General features: G+C 56.8%; 3 protein-coding genes across 3 annotated transcripts; 1 reads left to right on the plus strand and 2 right to left on the minus strand.

The window, feature by feature from the left end:
* Nucleotides 1-5,544: 5,544 nt before the first annotated feature.
* Nucleotides 5,545-6,249, plus strand: SPRG_14101 (hypothetical protein; the record flags this gene model as incomplete). Its single annotated transcript, XM_012353058.1, has 1 exon — nt 5,545-6,249. One exon carries the CDS (start codon nt 5,545-5,547, stop codon nt 6,163-6,165), a length of 621 nt encoding a protein of 206 aa, XP_012208448.1. The 3' UTR covers nt 6,166-6,249.
* A 2,476-nt stretch (nt 6,250-8,725) lies between these two features.
* Nucleotides 8,726-9,570, minus strand: SPRG_14102 (triosephosphate isomerase; the record flags this gene model as incomplete). The annotated part of the gene is made up of 2 exons (XM_012353059.1): nt 9,495-9,570; nt 8,726-9,439 (listed from the first exon to the last, which is right to left on the minus strand). The coding sequence occupies exons 1-2, from the start codon at nt 9,531-9,533 to the stop codon at nt 8,726-8,728; spliced, it is 753 nt and encodes a 250-aa protein (XP_012208449.1). The 5' UTR covers nt 9,534-9,570.
* Nucleotides 9,571-10,401: 831 nt separating this feature from the next.
* SPRG_14103 (hypothetical protein) lies at nt 10,402-12,592 on the minus strand. Its single transcript, XM_012353060.1, has 2 exons — nt 12,478-12,592; nt 10,402-12,421 (listed from the first exon to the last, which is right to left on the minus strand). The coding sequence occupies exons 1-2, from the start codon at nt 12,581-12,583 to the stop codon at nt 10,641-10,643; spliced, it is 1,887 nt and encodes a 628-aa protein (XP_012208450.1). The 5' UTR covers nt 12,584-12,592; the 3' UTR covers nt 10,402-10,640.
* Between the last annotated feature and the right edge of the window lie 405 nt (nt 12,593-12,997).

A 12,997-nucleotide genomic window follows, 5' to 3' on the forward strand; every position in this document is an offset into this window, starting at 1 on the left:
CGACGAGCCAAGTGCCGGATGTGCAATCGTGCGGTAGTAGCTGCTCGGATCGCGAGCGCGGCAGCGGGAAGTTGCGTCAGCGTCGAGCGGAAGACACGGTTGTTGCGTTCGAGCCAGAGACAATACCAGACGCAAGCACGTAAGATTGGCCAGAGGGCACGAGCGGGCGACTTGTGGACCGAGTACGGCGCGGCGACATCTTCGTAGAGAAAGCCAGCGACCGACGACGGGAGTTGCATCTGCAGAATGTCGCGCATCGGTGCAAAAGCGCACCAGATCGCTCGGACGTATGGGCAGCGCACAAGAAGATGATCGTACGTTTCACGGGCTTGCGCATCGCAGAGAAGGCAGTGTCGGGCATCGCGGCCGAGGAAGTGCTCATCGCGTCATGGTGGAGCACCAATGCATGGCTATTAGGAGCATGGACGCCGGATCCAGCCAGCTTCGGTAAGATGGACCCTGACTCTGGCCGTGCATGAAAGTCTTGCAAGCCAATGACATTGCCGGTATCCACGGTAAAATGGATGATACCGTCGCCCCCACCGTGAGACTGGAGAGGTGACTGCAACTCCTGATTAGCTCGCCCCATCGAGGAAACGTGCCCGCCCGCACACATCCGTCATGACGCTGCGAGTACCCTCCATCACTTGGCACCTGGTCTATGCATATACATGTAACCATGTCTGAGGGTTTGGCTTCGTCCATGACGACGATAACGTTACGAGGAATATGTTGTGTTTGCTCTTTGCCGCCGAGTCGATACTGAGTCCCAAAGGGCTAACGACGCGTCATATCATGTAGCGGACGGCATGCCATATCGATCGAAATCATGCATAGTACAGTACGTCAACTCGATGCATCTGCATGCAGCGGCGATGCTTGCCCGCAGCAGCTCAGTAGGATTTTGGAACGCATGACGCCGTCTAATGGAACATGTGTACTAGCAGATAGCATTTCATTCGCCTTTCATACCTGCATCGAACATGGCTGCTACATCAAAAACGACGTCTTGATAGGCGCCAGCTGAGAAGCCGCGCAAAAGTGGATCGCTACTACATTCCAAACACTTCACACTTTGTTACGAATAGACTCTACATCATTGCGCAAGCCCGTTGATTGGGATACGACTCGTAGTGCATAGTTTTGTTTTCTATCTATTAATTGAATAAGGACTTTTTTGCGCGAAGCGCGGCACGAGCGCAGCGAGGGCACCCGGCGGTAGCCGGGCCCGTGCGCTAGCACGGCAACGTCATTAGAGCTCTAAATAATTTTGACGCGCGCAGCGCGTCGGGAAGGGTCGAATTCGGTTAAGTACGTCTGGACTCCCAATGTCTCTTTTGTTGACTTGGCATTTGTAGCAACGTTACAAGTGCGAAACTGTACTTAACGGAACCGCGCGCCACAAGCGAAGCGCGTGCACCTGGCGCAGCCGGGTCGTGCGCGGTAGCGCGGTAGGGTCGTATGCCGGCGCTTATATATGCCGTGTGCGCGCGTTGCGAGTGCCTTTGGCATTGATGCGCCAACCACGAGCGTAGCGCGAAGGCGCAGAGCAAAAGCTCCGGTCATGTTGGGACGCCAGTGTTGAGCGACCAGCGCGTGCGGGAGTCGCGGCAGCGCCAAGCTGCGAGCGCCGCGGGACCAGCGACTGCGATGGAAGGAACCAAGGAACTGCGATGATAATATGCTGCCGACGGCTTGGATGCATTGTCTATCGTGCTGCACTTTCTTGGAAATCGCGCGTGTACAACGGCATGCGACTGAGCGACGAAGTTATGGCACTGCCTCACGAGACAGGTAGAATTGCTGGGCCGGGTCGAGTACATAGCTGATTCGACGCCATTCGGTGCACTGTGGCGTAGCGGAGGTTGCACTGCAGTGTGGTTCCCGGCCAAAGGCAGGTGCGGTGCACGGCGCACCGCAGCGAAGCGGAGGTCGCGTTCGGCGCACGCGCCCATCGCACATTTGCCATGTGAATGCAGGTCTGCATTAGGCAGGGTGTGCTGAATGGTACACGAAACCAAACACCGATGATTGATGGCATCTACACAGTCCATGCTACGACACCGACGCACCGCTAGATTGCACGCTGCCCCGATACCAAACTTAAATCAAAAGGCTCCACTGCACCCTGCACAAACATTCTACACTAAATTTGATGGCGTCCACACTGTCCGAGCTACGACACGAACCCACCGCTAGATTGCACACTACCCCAATGCAAAACCTCGACCAAAGAGCAAAAAAGTCCTTATTCAATTGATAGATAGATGCGTTGACCAGCTACTTATCCGACGGCGCGCCTCTCACATTACATATCGGATCTATTGATTGTCAAGGGTTTTATCGGTTACAGCATTGCTCTTGGCGAGACACTGCATGCGCTTTGCGCGTTTTTCAGGCGAGGCATTAGCCATCGATGACACCACATACTCGACACGGTATCGACTCGACGGTCGAGGCGATACCTGTACCCGGACGACCTGGCCGCTACTTGGTGTAGCAAAACACTGTACTAGTACTCTACTCGAATGTCGGGATCGTTTCGCGAGATAGCAAGCGAACAAGCCATGTACGAATAATTATTCATGCCATTCATATACTAGAACGAACGCTTGCATATAAATGGCATCAATAATGCTACGAAATGTTTGCGTTTTTCCCACATAGTTTTTTTGTATGCCGAGCAAAAAAGAAGTTGCAGAGGGAGTTTGTAGGGCCCGTCCTTTTAAGGGCATCGATCCATGTACCTCCAACTCTCTGAAATTGCGCGGCTTTTCCACTAGACCATTCCGCTGGTGGTATCCATCAATGTTACACAGTTATAGACGTAAAAACCACCACAAACTGGCTCCGTGACGTGGCGGTTTCTCGATCGACCTTGCGACCTTGGATACGCGTCTTCCACTGCACATGGTACATCGTCTTCCCATCTTTACTGTCATCGTCTTACCCGCCCTGAAAAATGAACTACTAATACACTCATTTACAGCTCAAGCATACGACCGGTGCTAGACGCCTCGCAATCGCGTATGTAAGCATCCTGAACGTCAGGACAAGCGTTGGCGTTGGCTCTTCTTATATTCAACACACAAATCGACGTCTTTGGTAGTCGCCGCTAGCTCAAGCAACGTGCCATGCGAATGTCGAGCCTGGAAGATCTCCGACGCCTTCTTCCTTGCGTTTTGCATCGATTGGACTACCATCGCGTTCTTGAGCGTCGCGTTCGGCTCGTCCATGAGAAGATGCGCAGCGTACTGGCAAGTATACGGTGGCGCAGGGCAGCTTGGCTATCCCATGCATCGTACCAGCGCGCCGTGTCCGTCGACTGGCGCTACAACGGCAAAGGTTCGCGACAGCCATGCTCGTGCTTGATGTCAGCAGGAGACGCTGCCGACACTCGAGCGCTACGAATCAATACGGCTTAGATCGCACTTTCCGAGCCGCATTGATCTGCCTCGACAGCAACAGCAGCCAAAGAGATGAACTTGGCGGCGGCTGGTACGTCTCGGGCAAGTTCTCGGTGTATATGGCCATTCACCGCTTTCGAATCAGCGCCGCCGACGGCTCGTTCTTGGGCCGACCGTGTTGGTGGAGGCGTCGCACCTTGCTGAACACGAGCGAGCGCCTCGTTCTGGGGCGTAGTGTCGTTGGTGCAACCACGGCCGATCAATCAGCAGCCAACGTTTCGAGCGTTGGGTGACGGGTGATCACGCTCGCGTCCTCGCCCTCGCCCTCGGGCCTCGTTGTGCAAAAAAGCTTGTCGTCGAGGTGCGCGACGTACGGCTGCTTCGTCAGCACCTCTGCAGGCCCACGGCCATCGGTCTTAAGAGCGTGGGCGCCGGCCTTGGAACATGCTTCGACAGAACCAATGACCGAGGGACCTTTGCGCCGTGGACATGCGCTGCAAATACCGGATCATCTCGGCGCTGGGCGAAGCGAGTCTACACTGTGTCTCCACCGCCACGTGCAGACACTTTCGTTCTTGATGCTACTGAAGCAAAATGTCAAGTACTACTCCTTTTACGAGGCATTTGGAACCCAGCCGCAGCATGGACGAGGCGATCTTATCGTGAGTCGTAAATCGTTGGAGACAAAAAACAACGGACGCGCAATGGTGTGCAAAACTTGCATCAGCGCCTCGGACATGCTCTGCAGCATTGCACACGGCAAACATACGCCAGCACTCCTCAACATGAGGGCCATTCGAGCGGGTTACAGAAATACACACGCGTCAACAAAAAGGAATTGCGTTCGATCGTCCACTCTCTAGAAATCTGAGAAGAGGCAGCGACGTCGATGGCGGAGTCATTCGCCCCACTTGCAACAGTATAACACACGTGCAACAACCGGTATAGCCATTAAGCGCACAACAGATGCAACCCAACGATGGCAACGATGGCTATCACTTGATTCGGTTTGCAAAGAGTGGACCCAACTGGCGACGGACCCCAGATTACATCAAACATTCGGAGCTTTTGGGATCTCTCCTTCTCCAGAGGTACCTACTTCGACTTGCACATCTAGCATATTGGGTCGGCGTCTTTTGGGTTGTATCAACCGTGATGCACGCTACGAGAAATAAGGTTGCCGACTGCGATCACTGAACTGCTCGGTGCGTGTATGTGGACCCCCTGTTTTCTATCGCGTTGCTGGTTCGTCTGGTTCTGGCCACTAGTCCTCGTGTGACAGTCGGCAAAGTGGGATGATCCGCGACGGTAGTAGAAAGGCGGGACACCATGTGGCACTTGCGGGTAGGGGTAATGGCACAAGATTCTTTCTTTCGCGCTCGACGCAGCGATGGATGCAAGGTGCCGTGATAGGAAAACCCAAGTCGACCCTTCTAGATAGGGATGTGCCAGACGTTTACTGATACTTGGCGCTTTGGTGACGCCAACAAACCTTGTGACCATCCGGGATCTCTTCGCCAATTCCTACGTAGTGGGACGATGCCCAAGAAGGGTTTTCGTATCTTTTCGTGCATCTCGTAAAAGCAGAGCCAAAAGGTGGCCAAAAGGTACATACGTTCGTCTTGGACGAGAAAGCAATCTGCTTGCTGATTTTCTTTAGTTTGGTGTTGTGCGTCTCGCAATGTGGTGGAGGCGATTTGAAATCGGACGTGGCTGTGCGAAAGACCATGCGATCCATGTCTCTGCTACAATTGCCTTTTCTGTTGCGGCGGCTCGCTGCCATTGCGTAAAATATATTGTGTTTTGTATCACGACAAAACACCAACCCATTCGATTTCTGCATACAAAAACCAAGTCAAATATATGCTCTTTTGCTGCCAACACTGTGTCCCGTGGATCCATTCTTCTGGGCGCGCCCCGCGTTTCGAATGCCTACGCTTCGCTACGGGATGCGCCGATTGGCAATCGTTGGGGCCACGTTTGCCAGCTGGTTCAGTCGTAGCCGCACTTGGTGGAATCATCACGGATGGATCTGAGGCAGCAGGAATTTCGTCCGCAGCTCCTGGTTGACGACGACAAAGAGTGTCACTCTCGAATTCGACGCCTTCTGCGCACATCGACGAACACACTGTCGTCCATGCTCACGGTCTGCTACTTCAAGGACTGCCATCAACCGGTCCAACCTGGCTCGTGGAAGTGCATTTACCACCGCCGCCGGACTCGTTGCCTCGTTGAAGAGTGCACGAACCAGGTCTACGCGCGCAACCTCTGCGTGCGCCATGGCGGCCAAAAGTCGTGCTGCGTTCAGGGCTGCTGCCGCAACGCTCGTCAAGCCGGCTTTTGCTACCGACACAGCGGCGACGACAGCCGGAGGCGGTGCTCCTTTGCTGGATGCGTACGCAAGGCGATCCTCGGCGGCAAGTGCATCAGCCATGGCGGCGCCAAAATGTGCACGATCGAAGGCTGCTCGTCGCACGTACGCAAGAAGGGTCTCTGCTGCCGCCACTACCGACTCTGGGCTGCCGACGAAGAGAAGAACAAAGCCAACGCGCCTGCTTCGGGCCTCGTGAAGGCCAACCCGACGGCAATGATGCAGACGCAAGCCGCGTCTACCGTTGTCTCAAGCGATGACGACGACAACAGCTCCGACGACGGCGAGATGCTGGACCTCATCGACGCCAACTTTATCGACCAAGTGTTTTACGACGTCGTCAAGGACGAAGTGCGCGCGTGGCCTGGCGCGCCGCCTCAATGTTAACAAGGCACCCCATAGACACTAGAATTAGATAGAATAGACTTTATGAAGACACCCTATGCAATACAGACTCGTACGCTACACTCCCAAATCCCCCAGCTATCGCGCCGCTGCCAGCCTTGTACATGCAACTCGTCATCCTTTGCTGGAAGGGGCGAAGGCTGATCGGAGCATCGGCCCCTCTGCAGAAACAACCCAAAAGAAATGTGACAGTCAATGTGGTAATGGGTCCCATATCCACGGCCTGTCGCAGGCGTCGTCTCATCCAAAAAGGCGCGAATCAGGGCAAGCTCTGGAGCGCGGGCCAAATGGATTGAGGAGGCAGCTGCATCCTCAGAGCTCGCGTCGTGGGACTGCGACCTACTCGGCGGCCATGTGGCCGCGACGTCTGGGGTCAGGAAGCGAGCTCAGACTTGAAGTCGACGCCTTCTTTTGACCTTGGCACCCATACGCCTCTGGCACGGGATGTGGCTCCGCACAGACGTTGCCGTTGCACTTCTTGCGCAGATGTACACAGCGGCGCGGCTGTGTTTACTATAGCTTTCGGTACCACGTGTGTGGCCACCACGCGCTCAGCGCAGTGGGATTTGAGTTTCTGAGAAGAAACCAGAAGCAGCGATGGACGGCCGGCGCAGTACGTGGCGTCTTTTTAGCTTTGTCCCCGAACGCAAACATCCAGCGCACTCACCATGATTGCGTCCGAGGGGCGATTAACGGTCGTATGCAGGTCGTTTCGTGTCCCAAGGATGACGACGAGATGTCTTGAGTCCGCAGGACGCGACGTTCCGCAGTCGCAATAGCACTTGCCCTGGTGAAGGCTCATATTACAGTCGTAGATCTCATTTCGAAGAGTTTGCGCTGTTTACGATGACCTTGTTCGTTCGAAAGCGACCTTCCGTAATGGCTGCCACCGTACCTATATCCTGCGCGCGTGCGCAATGGAAGCGCACCGCGCTGGGACACTAAAGAGACCTCTTCCTATTCACATGTGTGTGAGCGATAGCTGTGAGCGGTGTTTACAGCGCCGACGCCCCGATGCTGCCAAGTCGAATACAACAATCGTCCCATTTTACAGATTTTACAGGCAGTCCATCTCGCCGATTCTAGTGTCGCACCACCACTCACGGCAAGCAGCTCACTCCGCGACCACACACGCGGGTGCTCTCGCGGACGCACGCATAATGAAATGGGGGCAACGTCGAGGGCAATAATGGAAAAGGTTACCGGCACTGCACCTGCGCCTGTCGATGTCCTGACTCAGATTATCGTTGACGCCTCTTCGCAGCCAATCAGATTGAAGTGCTTCGATCTTGGGTTGGTAGGCGTTGTTTTGCCACGTACATGTACACTGGAGGCGAGCCACGACTGCTGTACCGGTAACGACGCCACGCTCCGCTTCATTGTGAGCAGCTCGAGTTTGTGCGAGGGCTACCGCGAAGAGCCGTTCTGACATTGTGTGCAACGTAGAGATTTCTGAAGGTTCAGTTGTGGACGTTAACGATCCCCGCATGGACGTCACAGCGATGATCACATGCAACAATCCTTCACCTGGCCAAGGCTAACGTCACATGAGAGAAGTAGCTTTTCATGTGCTCGAGCAGTGCTCGGTCTACGACACACTGCAACGTTGGGCGTCGGTGTCACGGAACGTCAAGCCGCGTTATGAAAAAACGCCAATAAAGGTTTCACCAATTGATGAGACCGATGACTGCTGAGTACTGCAGAAGACAAAGCTATGCTGTTGTTGAACTGAGGTATCAGTACGACGGGGGACGTCCGAATGCGCTCGTGAGGCAGGTCAAGCGAGGAGCGTTAGTGGTCTCGTTGCGGGAGTGCGTGAGGAACGAGGTACACCCGCGCACGCCAAGGGTCGTCACCGAGAGCGCGAAGTGACGCGACGAGTGATGACACCATGGAGCCAAGTGCCAGACGTGCAGGCATGTTGCGACTGAGCAGCAGTCATATATAGTATCCTCCTCTCAAGCGCAACGCTGTCTCGCTGGTGAAGGGAGTCGTTTTGATATGACTTGTACTGAACTGAGCACGGTGATGATGACCTTTCGGTTGACACAAGCAAGTGTTGGAGGAGCAACTTGGTCAAGAACGCAGCGCGAAAAGCAGCCCCATCGGGGTCAAACACTCTGTCGCAGACAATGTTATCGATGCCCGTGCTAGCGGTACAACTGCGTTCCGACCCTAACCGAGTACTAGTATTTCGGTCAACTGCATGGGGAACCGCGTCAGCTCGTTCTCGAACAGCATATTCTCGTACCCAAGCGAGCCGCTAACACGCACAATAACGCCTTCCTCTACCAAACGATACCCAGCACGCATCTGCCCCACCAAGGGCAGTCAGTCGAGTTGAGACCAGGCACAGCCATGGGCGAAACGAGCTAAAAGGCGGCCGGTACACAACAGCCGAGGTACCACTACGCGTCAAAACGAGGGAGCGATCGATGTAGTCTTGTACCCATCTCTCGGGGGCCTTGCGTGGAGTGTAGCATCTTTCGGGAACCTTACGTGGAATCTAGCTGTCAAGACGACACTGGTTTTAGAATGCTACTTAGTTATATTGCTGGATAATGTCGACAAACTCGGGCTTGAGCGAGGCGCCGCCGACGAGGAAGCCGTCGACGTCGTGGAGCGCAATGAGCTCGTTGCAGTTCTTGGCGCTCACCGAGCCGCCGTAGATGATGCGCAAGTTGGCAGCAACCTCGGCCGAGATCGTCGAGGCGACCCACGAGCGGAGGTTCTTGTGCGCGTCCTGCGCCTGTTCAGGGGTCGCGACGACGCCCGTGCCGATGGCCCACACGGGCTCGTACGCGACGACGATGCGCGACCAGAGGTCTTCCGTCAAGAGGTCGGCGACGGCCTTGAGCTGGCGCGTCAAGACGTTGAGCGTCTGGTCGGCCTTGCGCTCCTCAAGCGTCTCGCCAATGCACACAATAACGTCGAGGCCCTGGTCCAAGGCACGCTTGGTCTTCTGGGCGACGATCGTGTCCGTCTCGCCGTAGAGCGAGCGGCGCTCCGAGTGGCCGACAAGCGTCCATTGCAGGCCCAAGTCCTTGAGCTGCTCGGCGGCGATCTCGCCCGTGAAGGCGCCGGGGCCGGTCAAGCTCACGTTCTGCGAGCAGACGCGGATCTCGGGCTTGAGCTGGGCCTGGGCCGTCGCGACGAAGAGCGCAGGCGGCGACACAATCACCTCGACCGACTCCGTGTCGATCGTGACGCCGTTGAGCATCTCAATCAACGAGGCCACCGTGCTCTGCGAGCCGTTCTACATAGACACATCGCATGAGCCTCCATATCGCAGGCAGGATGATGGTACGTACGCACTTCCAGTTGCCGCCGATCACGTACTTGCGGGCCATCTTGTTGCTTCTTGCAGTCACTTGGGAAAAATGAAAATGACCAAAACCGAGCCGCCGAAAATGATTGACGCGGGCGCATCGACACGCACCGTCAGGGAATCAACCAATCATCGCATTGGATACGCTGTACATGCGTACGATTGGCAGATGAAGGTCGGTTTGGGTCTCCTTTTTGGCAAATCAGATGCGCGACTGGGGCAGAGGCGAAGGCCATTGGGCGAAACTCGAACAAGCCCGTTGCGATGACAAAGAAGTCGCGTCAGTCGCAAGCGACTCTTGGGTGACATTGTAAAGGCACGGAAGAGGAGGAGGAATTGACTTGTGCTGTCGTCGCCATCACGCAGCATAGACGCGAAGACCACATCGCATCGCTGTCATGCATCGTTTGCTGGACGCTCCTAGTAGCCCCATCGACGCGATGTATATGCTAGCAGACGATTTGCGGCGGTGGTCCAGGCAGTGCATGCATTTACCAGGCGAACGCATTCTTTCGGGAGCAGGTTGGCGTCAGGCTCAACCATGTACAGTACTACACCCTCACGGCAGTCTCTCTCGACTTAGATACTCTGCACTGATTTTTAGCTGGGCTGCGGTGAAGCAGCTCGATAGGCGCGATGCAGCGCTTGCTTGTCGTTGGGGTGTCGGGCATTTTCAGCCGTACGCTGCATGGCCGCGTGTGCGAGACACAGCGTGGTCGAATCTTGGTCACCTGGATTCCGATGAATTCAGTGGCAAAAAAAATCCTGGGGACATCCCTCGCGACACGTGGCGCCATGGTCGTGCAGCGCGCCAGCTGCGGCACCCAATCAATCGCCTCTTGGGTGCATTCCGCTGCACTTTTTGTTCATACGCAAGCAAGACACGACCGTCCTCGGCACACAAAATGCGCGTTCTTCGTTAGTGCAGTCTCATGGCCGCGCGCGTGGTCGGCTCCGCTTCTTCGATCATCGATTTCGAAACGGAGCGTCATGCTGCGGCGGCCACCTACGGCCAAAGCTGTCCCTTGGCCATAGCACGATCATCACATGGAATACGATCTACTCGCGTGTGCCGGCGGGCGTTCACCGCCCGGCCCTTCCCCGAGGCACCTCGGAGAAGGGCTTAACCTCAGCAGCCCGCGGCGGACGCGTCCAGCCCGCTCTCCTTGGTGATCTCGAGCGTCGTAAAGATCTCGGCCGTCGTCGGGTGGATGCCGACCGTGCTCACAAAGTCGTCGTAGCTCGCGTTGAGCTTCATCGCAATGCCAACAGCCTGGGTCACCTCGCCGGCGTTCGGGCCCAGGTAGTGGAAGCCGACGACGCGGTCGTTTTGCGTGCGGTCGACGATGAGCTTGCAGTAGCACTCCTTCGCAAGCGCGCGGTCGTGCGAGAGCGACCACTCGAGCGGCGTAAAGCTCTGGTGGTACACGCCGAGGTTGTCGGCGCCAATCGTCTCGATCGCCGCGTCTTCCGAGAGGCCGCAGCAGCCGTACTCGATGGGCGTAAACACGGCCGTGCAAACCTTGTCGTACGCCATGAGCGTCGCGCTGTTGTCAAAGAGGCGCTTGGCGAGGAGGCGCCCGGCTTGGATCGCCACCGGCGTGAGCTCCGGCCCGTCGATGACGTCACCGACCGCGTAAATGTGCGGCGCCGACGTCTGCTCGTGCGTCACGGCGATGCGGCCCGTCTTGGGGTTGAGACCGACGCCTGCCGCGGGCAAGTTGAGGCCCGAGACGTCCGGGTTGCGCCCCGTCGCGTTGAGCACCGTGTCGTAGATGCCTTCGCCGAACGTGTGCGTCACCTTGAGCTGGCCGTTCGCGAGCTGCTCGATCGAGGTTGGCACCGCGCCCTTGATGAAGTCAATCTTGGCTTCCTCTTCCATGTACGTGCCAATGCGGGCCGCCATGTCCGTGTCAAAGCCGCGGAGGAGGATCGAGCGCACCATGACGGTCACGTCAAAGCCCTGGGCCTTGAGGAAGCCCGCGCACTCGAGCGCGACGTACGAAGCGCCGACAACGAGCGTCTTGCCCGGCGGCGTCGGGCGCGAGAAGATGTCATCGGACGAGATCGCGAGGTCGGCGCCGGGGCAGTCGAGCGACTTGGGGCGGCCACCCACCGCGATGAGCGCACGGCGGAACGTCACGTCTTTCGGCGGCTTGCCCTTCGCCGGGTTCGTCAGCGTCAGCGTGTGCGCATCCTTGAACGTGCCGAGAAAGTTCTCGTACTTGACCTTCTTGTCGCGAAGGTCGACACGGTACTTGAAGTTCAGGCCGTGGATGTAGTCTTGGACCGACGTCACGAGCTTGGTCCAATCGAAGGTCGCGTTTGGCACCGCCCAGCCAAAGGCTTCGGCGTCCTTGTGCAGGAGCTCGCCCATGATCGCGCTCTGGTGCATGAGCTTCTTCGGGATGCAGCCAACGTTCACGCACGTGCCGCCGAGGCCCCACGTCGAGCCTTGCGGTGACGGCTTGACGTAGTCGAGGACGAGCACCTTCTGGCCATACTTGGCCGCCTCCTTGGACGCGGCGAGACCGCCTGAACCGCCGCCAATGACGACAAGGTCCCAGTCGTACGTTGCGCCGTCGTCGACGTCGTTGGCGTGCACGTTGCGGGCCGGTGCTGACGGCGCCGCCGCACTCTGCGTGCGCGACCGGAAGAACGCGAGAGTGTCGTCGCAGCCGCCGACAAACTTGGTGCCGGCGCCGTCCTCGAGATAGCAGAACGGCGACGTGTAGTGGTTCGTAGCGCGCGCGTCGCCCACAAACTGCGTCGCAAACGTCGCTTGCGAGGCCTCAAGCCAGTCGTTGAACGACTGCTTGGTCGCATGCTCATGGATCGTGGCCTTAACCTGGCCCGGGAACAGCGTCTGCATCGACGACGCGACGTTGGCCGCCCGCTCGTAGTACGGGCCTACGATGCATGCATGACCACCAAATACTAGGAGCAAGCAAGCGACGGCGACGTACAGCTCTTCCAGCCCACGACGTGGTAGTTGACCGAGGACATTGTGCTGCTGCTGCGCCAAGTCGACCGCTGCCCAACCCTCGAAATTCGAACTGAGCGGCTCCACATGCGGCTCAAACTTCGCTTTTGAGAAACCGCTGGGACCACGCACACTGACTCCACTTTGCGTCTCTTCTAACCGACAAATAACATCCGGATACCGGTCGCTTTTTCCGTGAGCCAGATCTCGAGCGATGCCAGTGTTTCGACAAGGAACTCCTACAAGCTAGCACTGGGTCATGCATTCTTAGAGCTCATATTGGCTAGTCCGCCCATCCAAGCATACCACAGGAACGACTGTGTAGGTTGATACTGTCGTATGCAGAGTCTACTACCGGGGCCCAAGGCCCTTGATGGCCCATATGTATGTGCATTACGCCACTCTCAGTCCATGTACCTGGTACCTATGACTATCGCACCAGTAGCTGTGTTTGGCTCATGTAAGTACATGGAGTGCTTGGTGTCCCTTGCGCAAGCTCTTGC

This window comes from Saprolegnia parasitica (assembly GCF_000151545.1).
Source record: "Saprolegnia parasitica CBS 223.65 unplaced genomic scaffold supercont2.113, whole genome shotgun sequence".
Taxonomy (NCBI): Eukaryota; Oomycota; class Saprolegniomycetes; order Saprolegniales; family Saprolegniaceae; genus Saprolegnia; species Saprolegnia parasitica.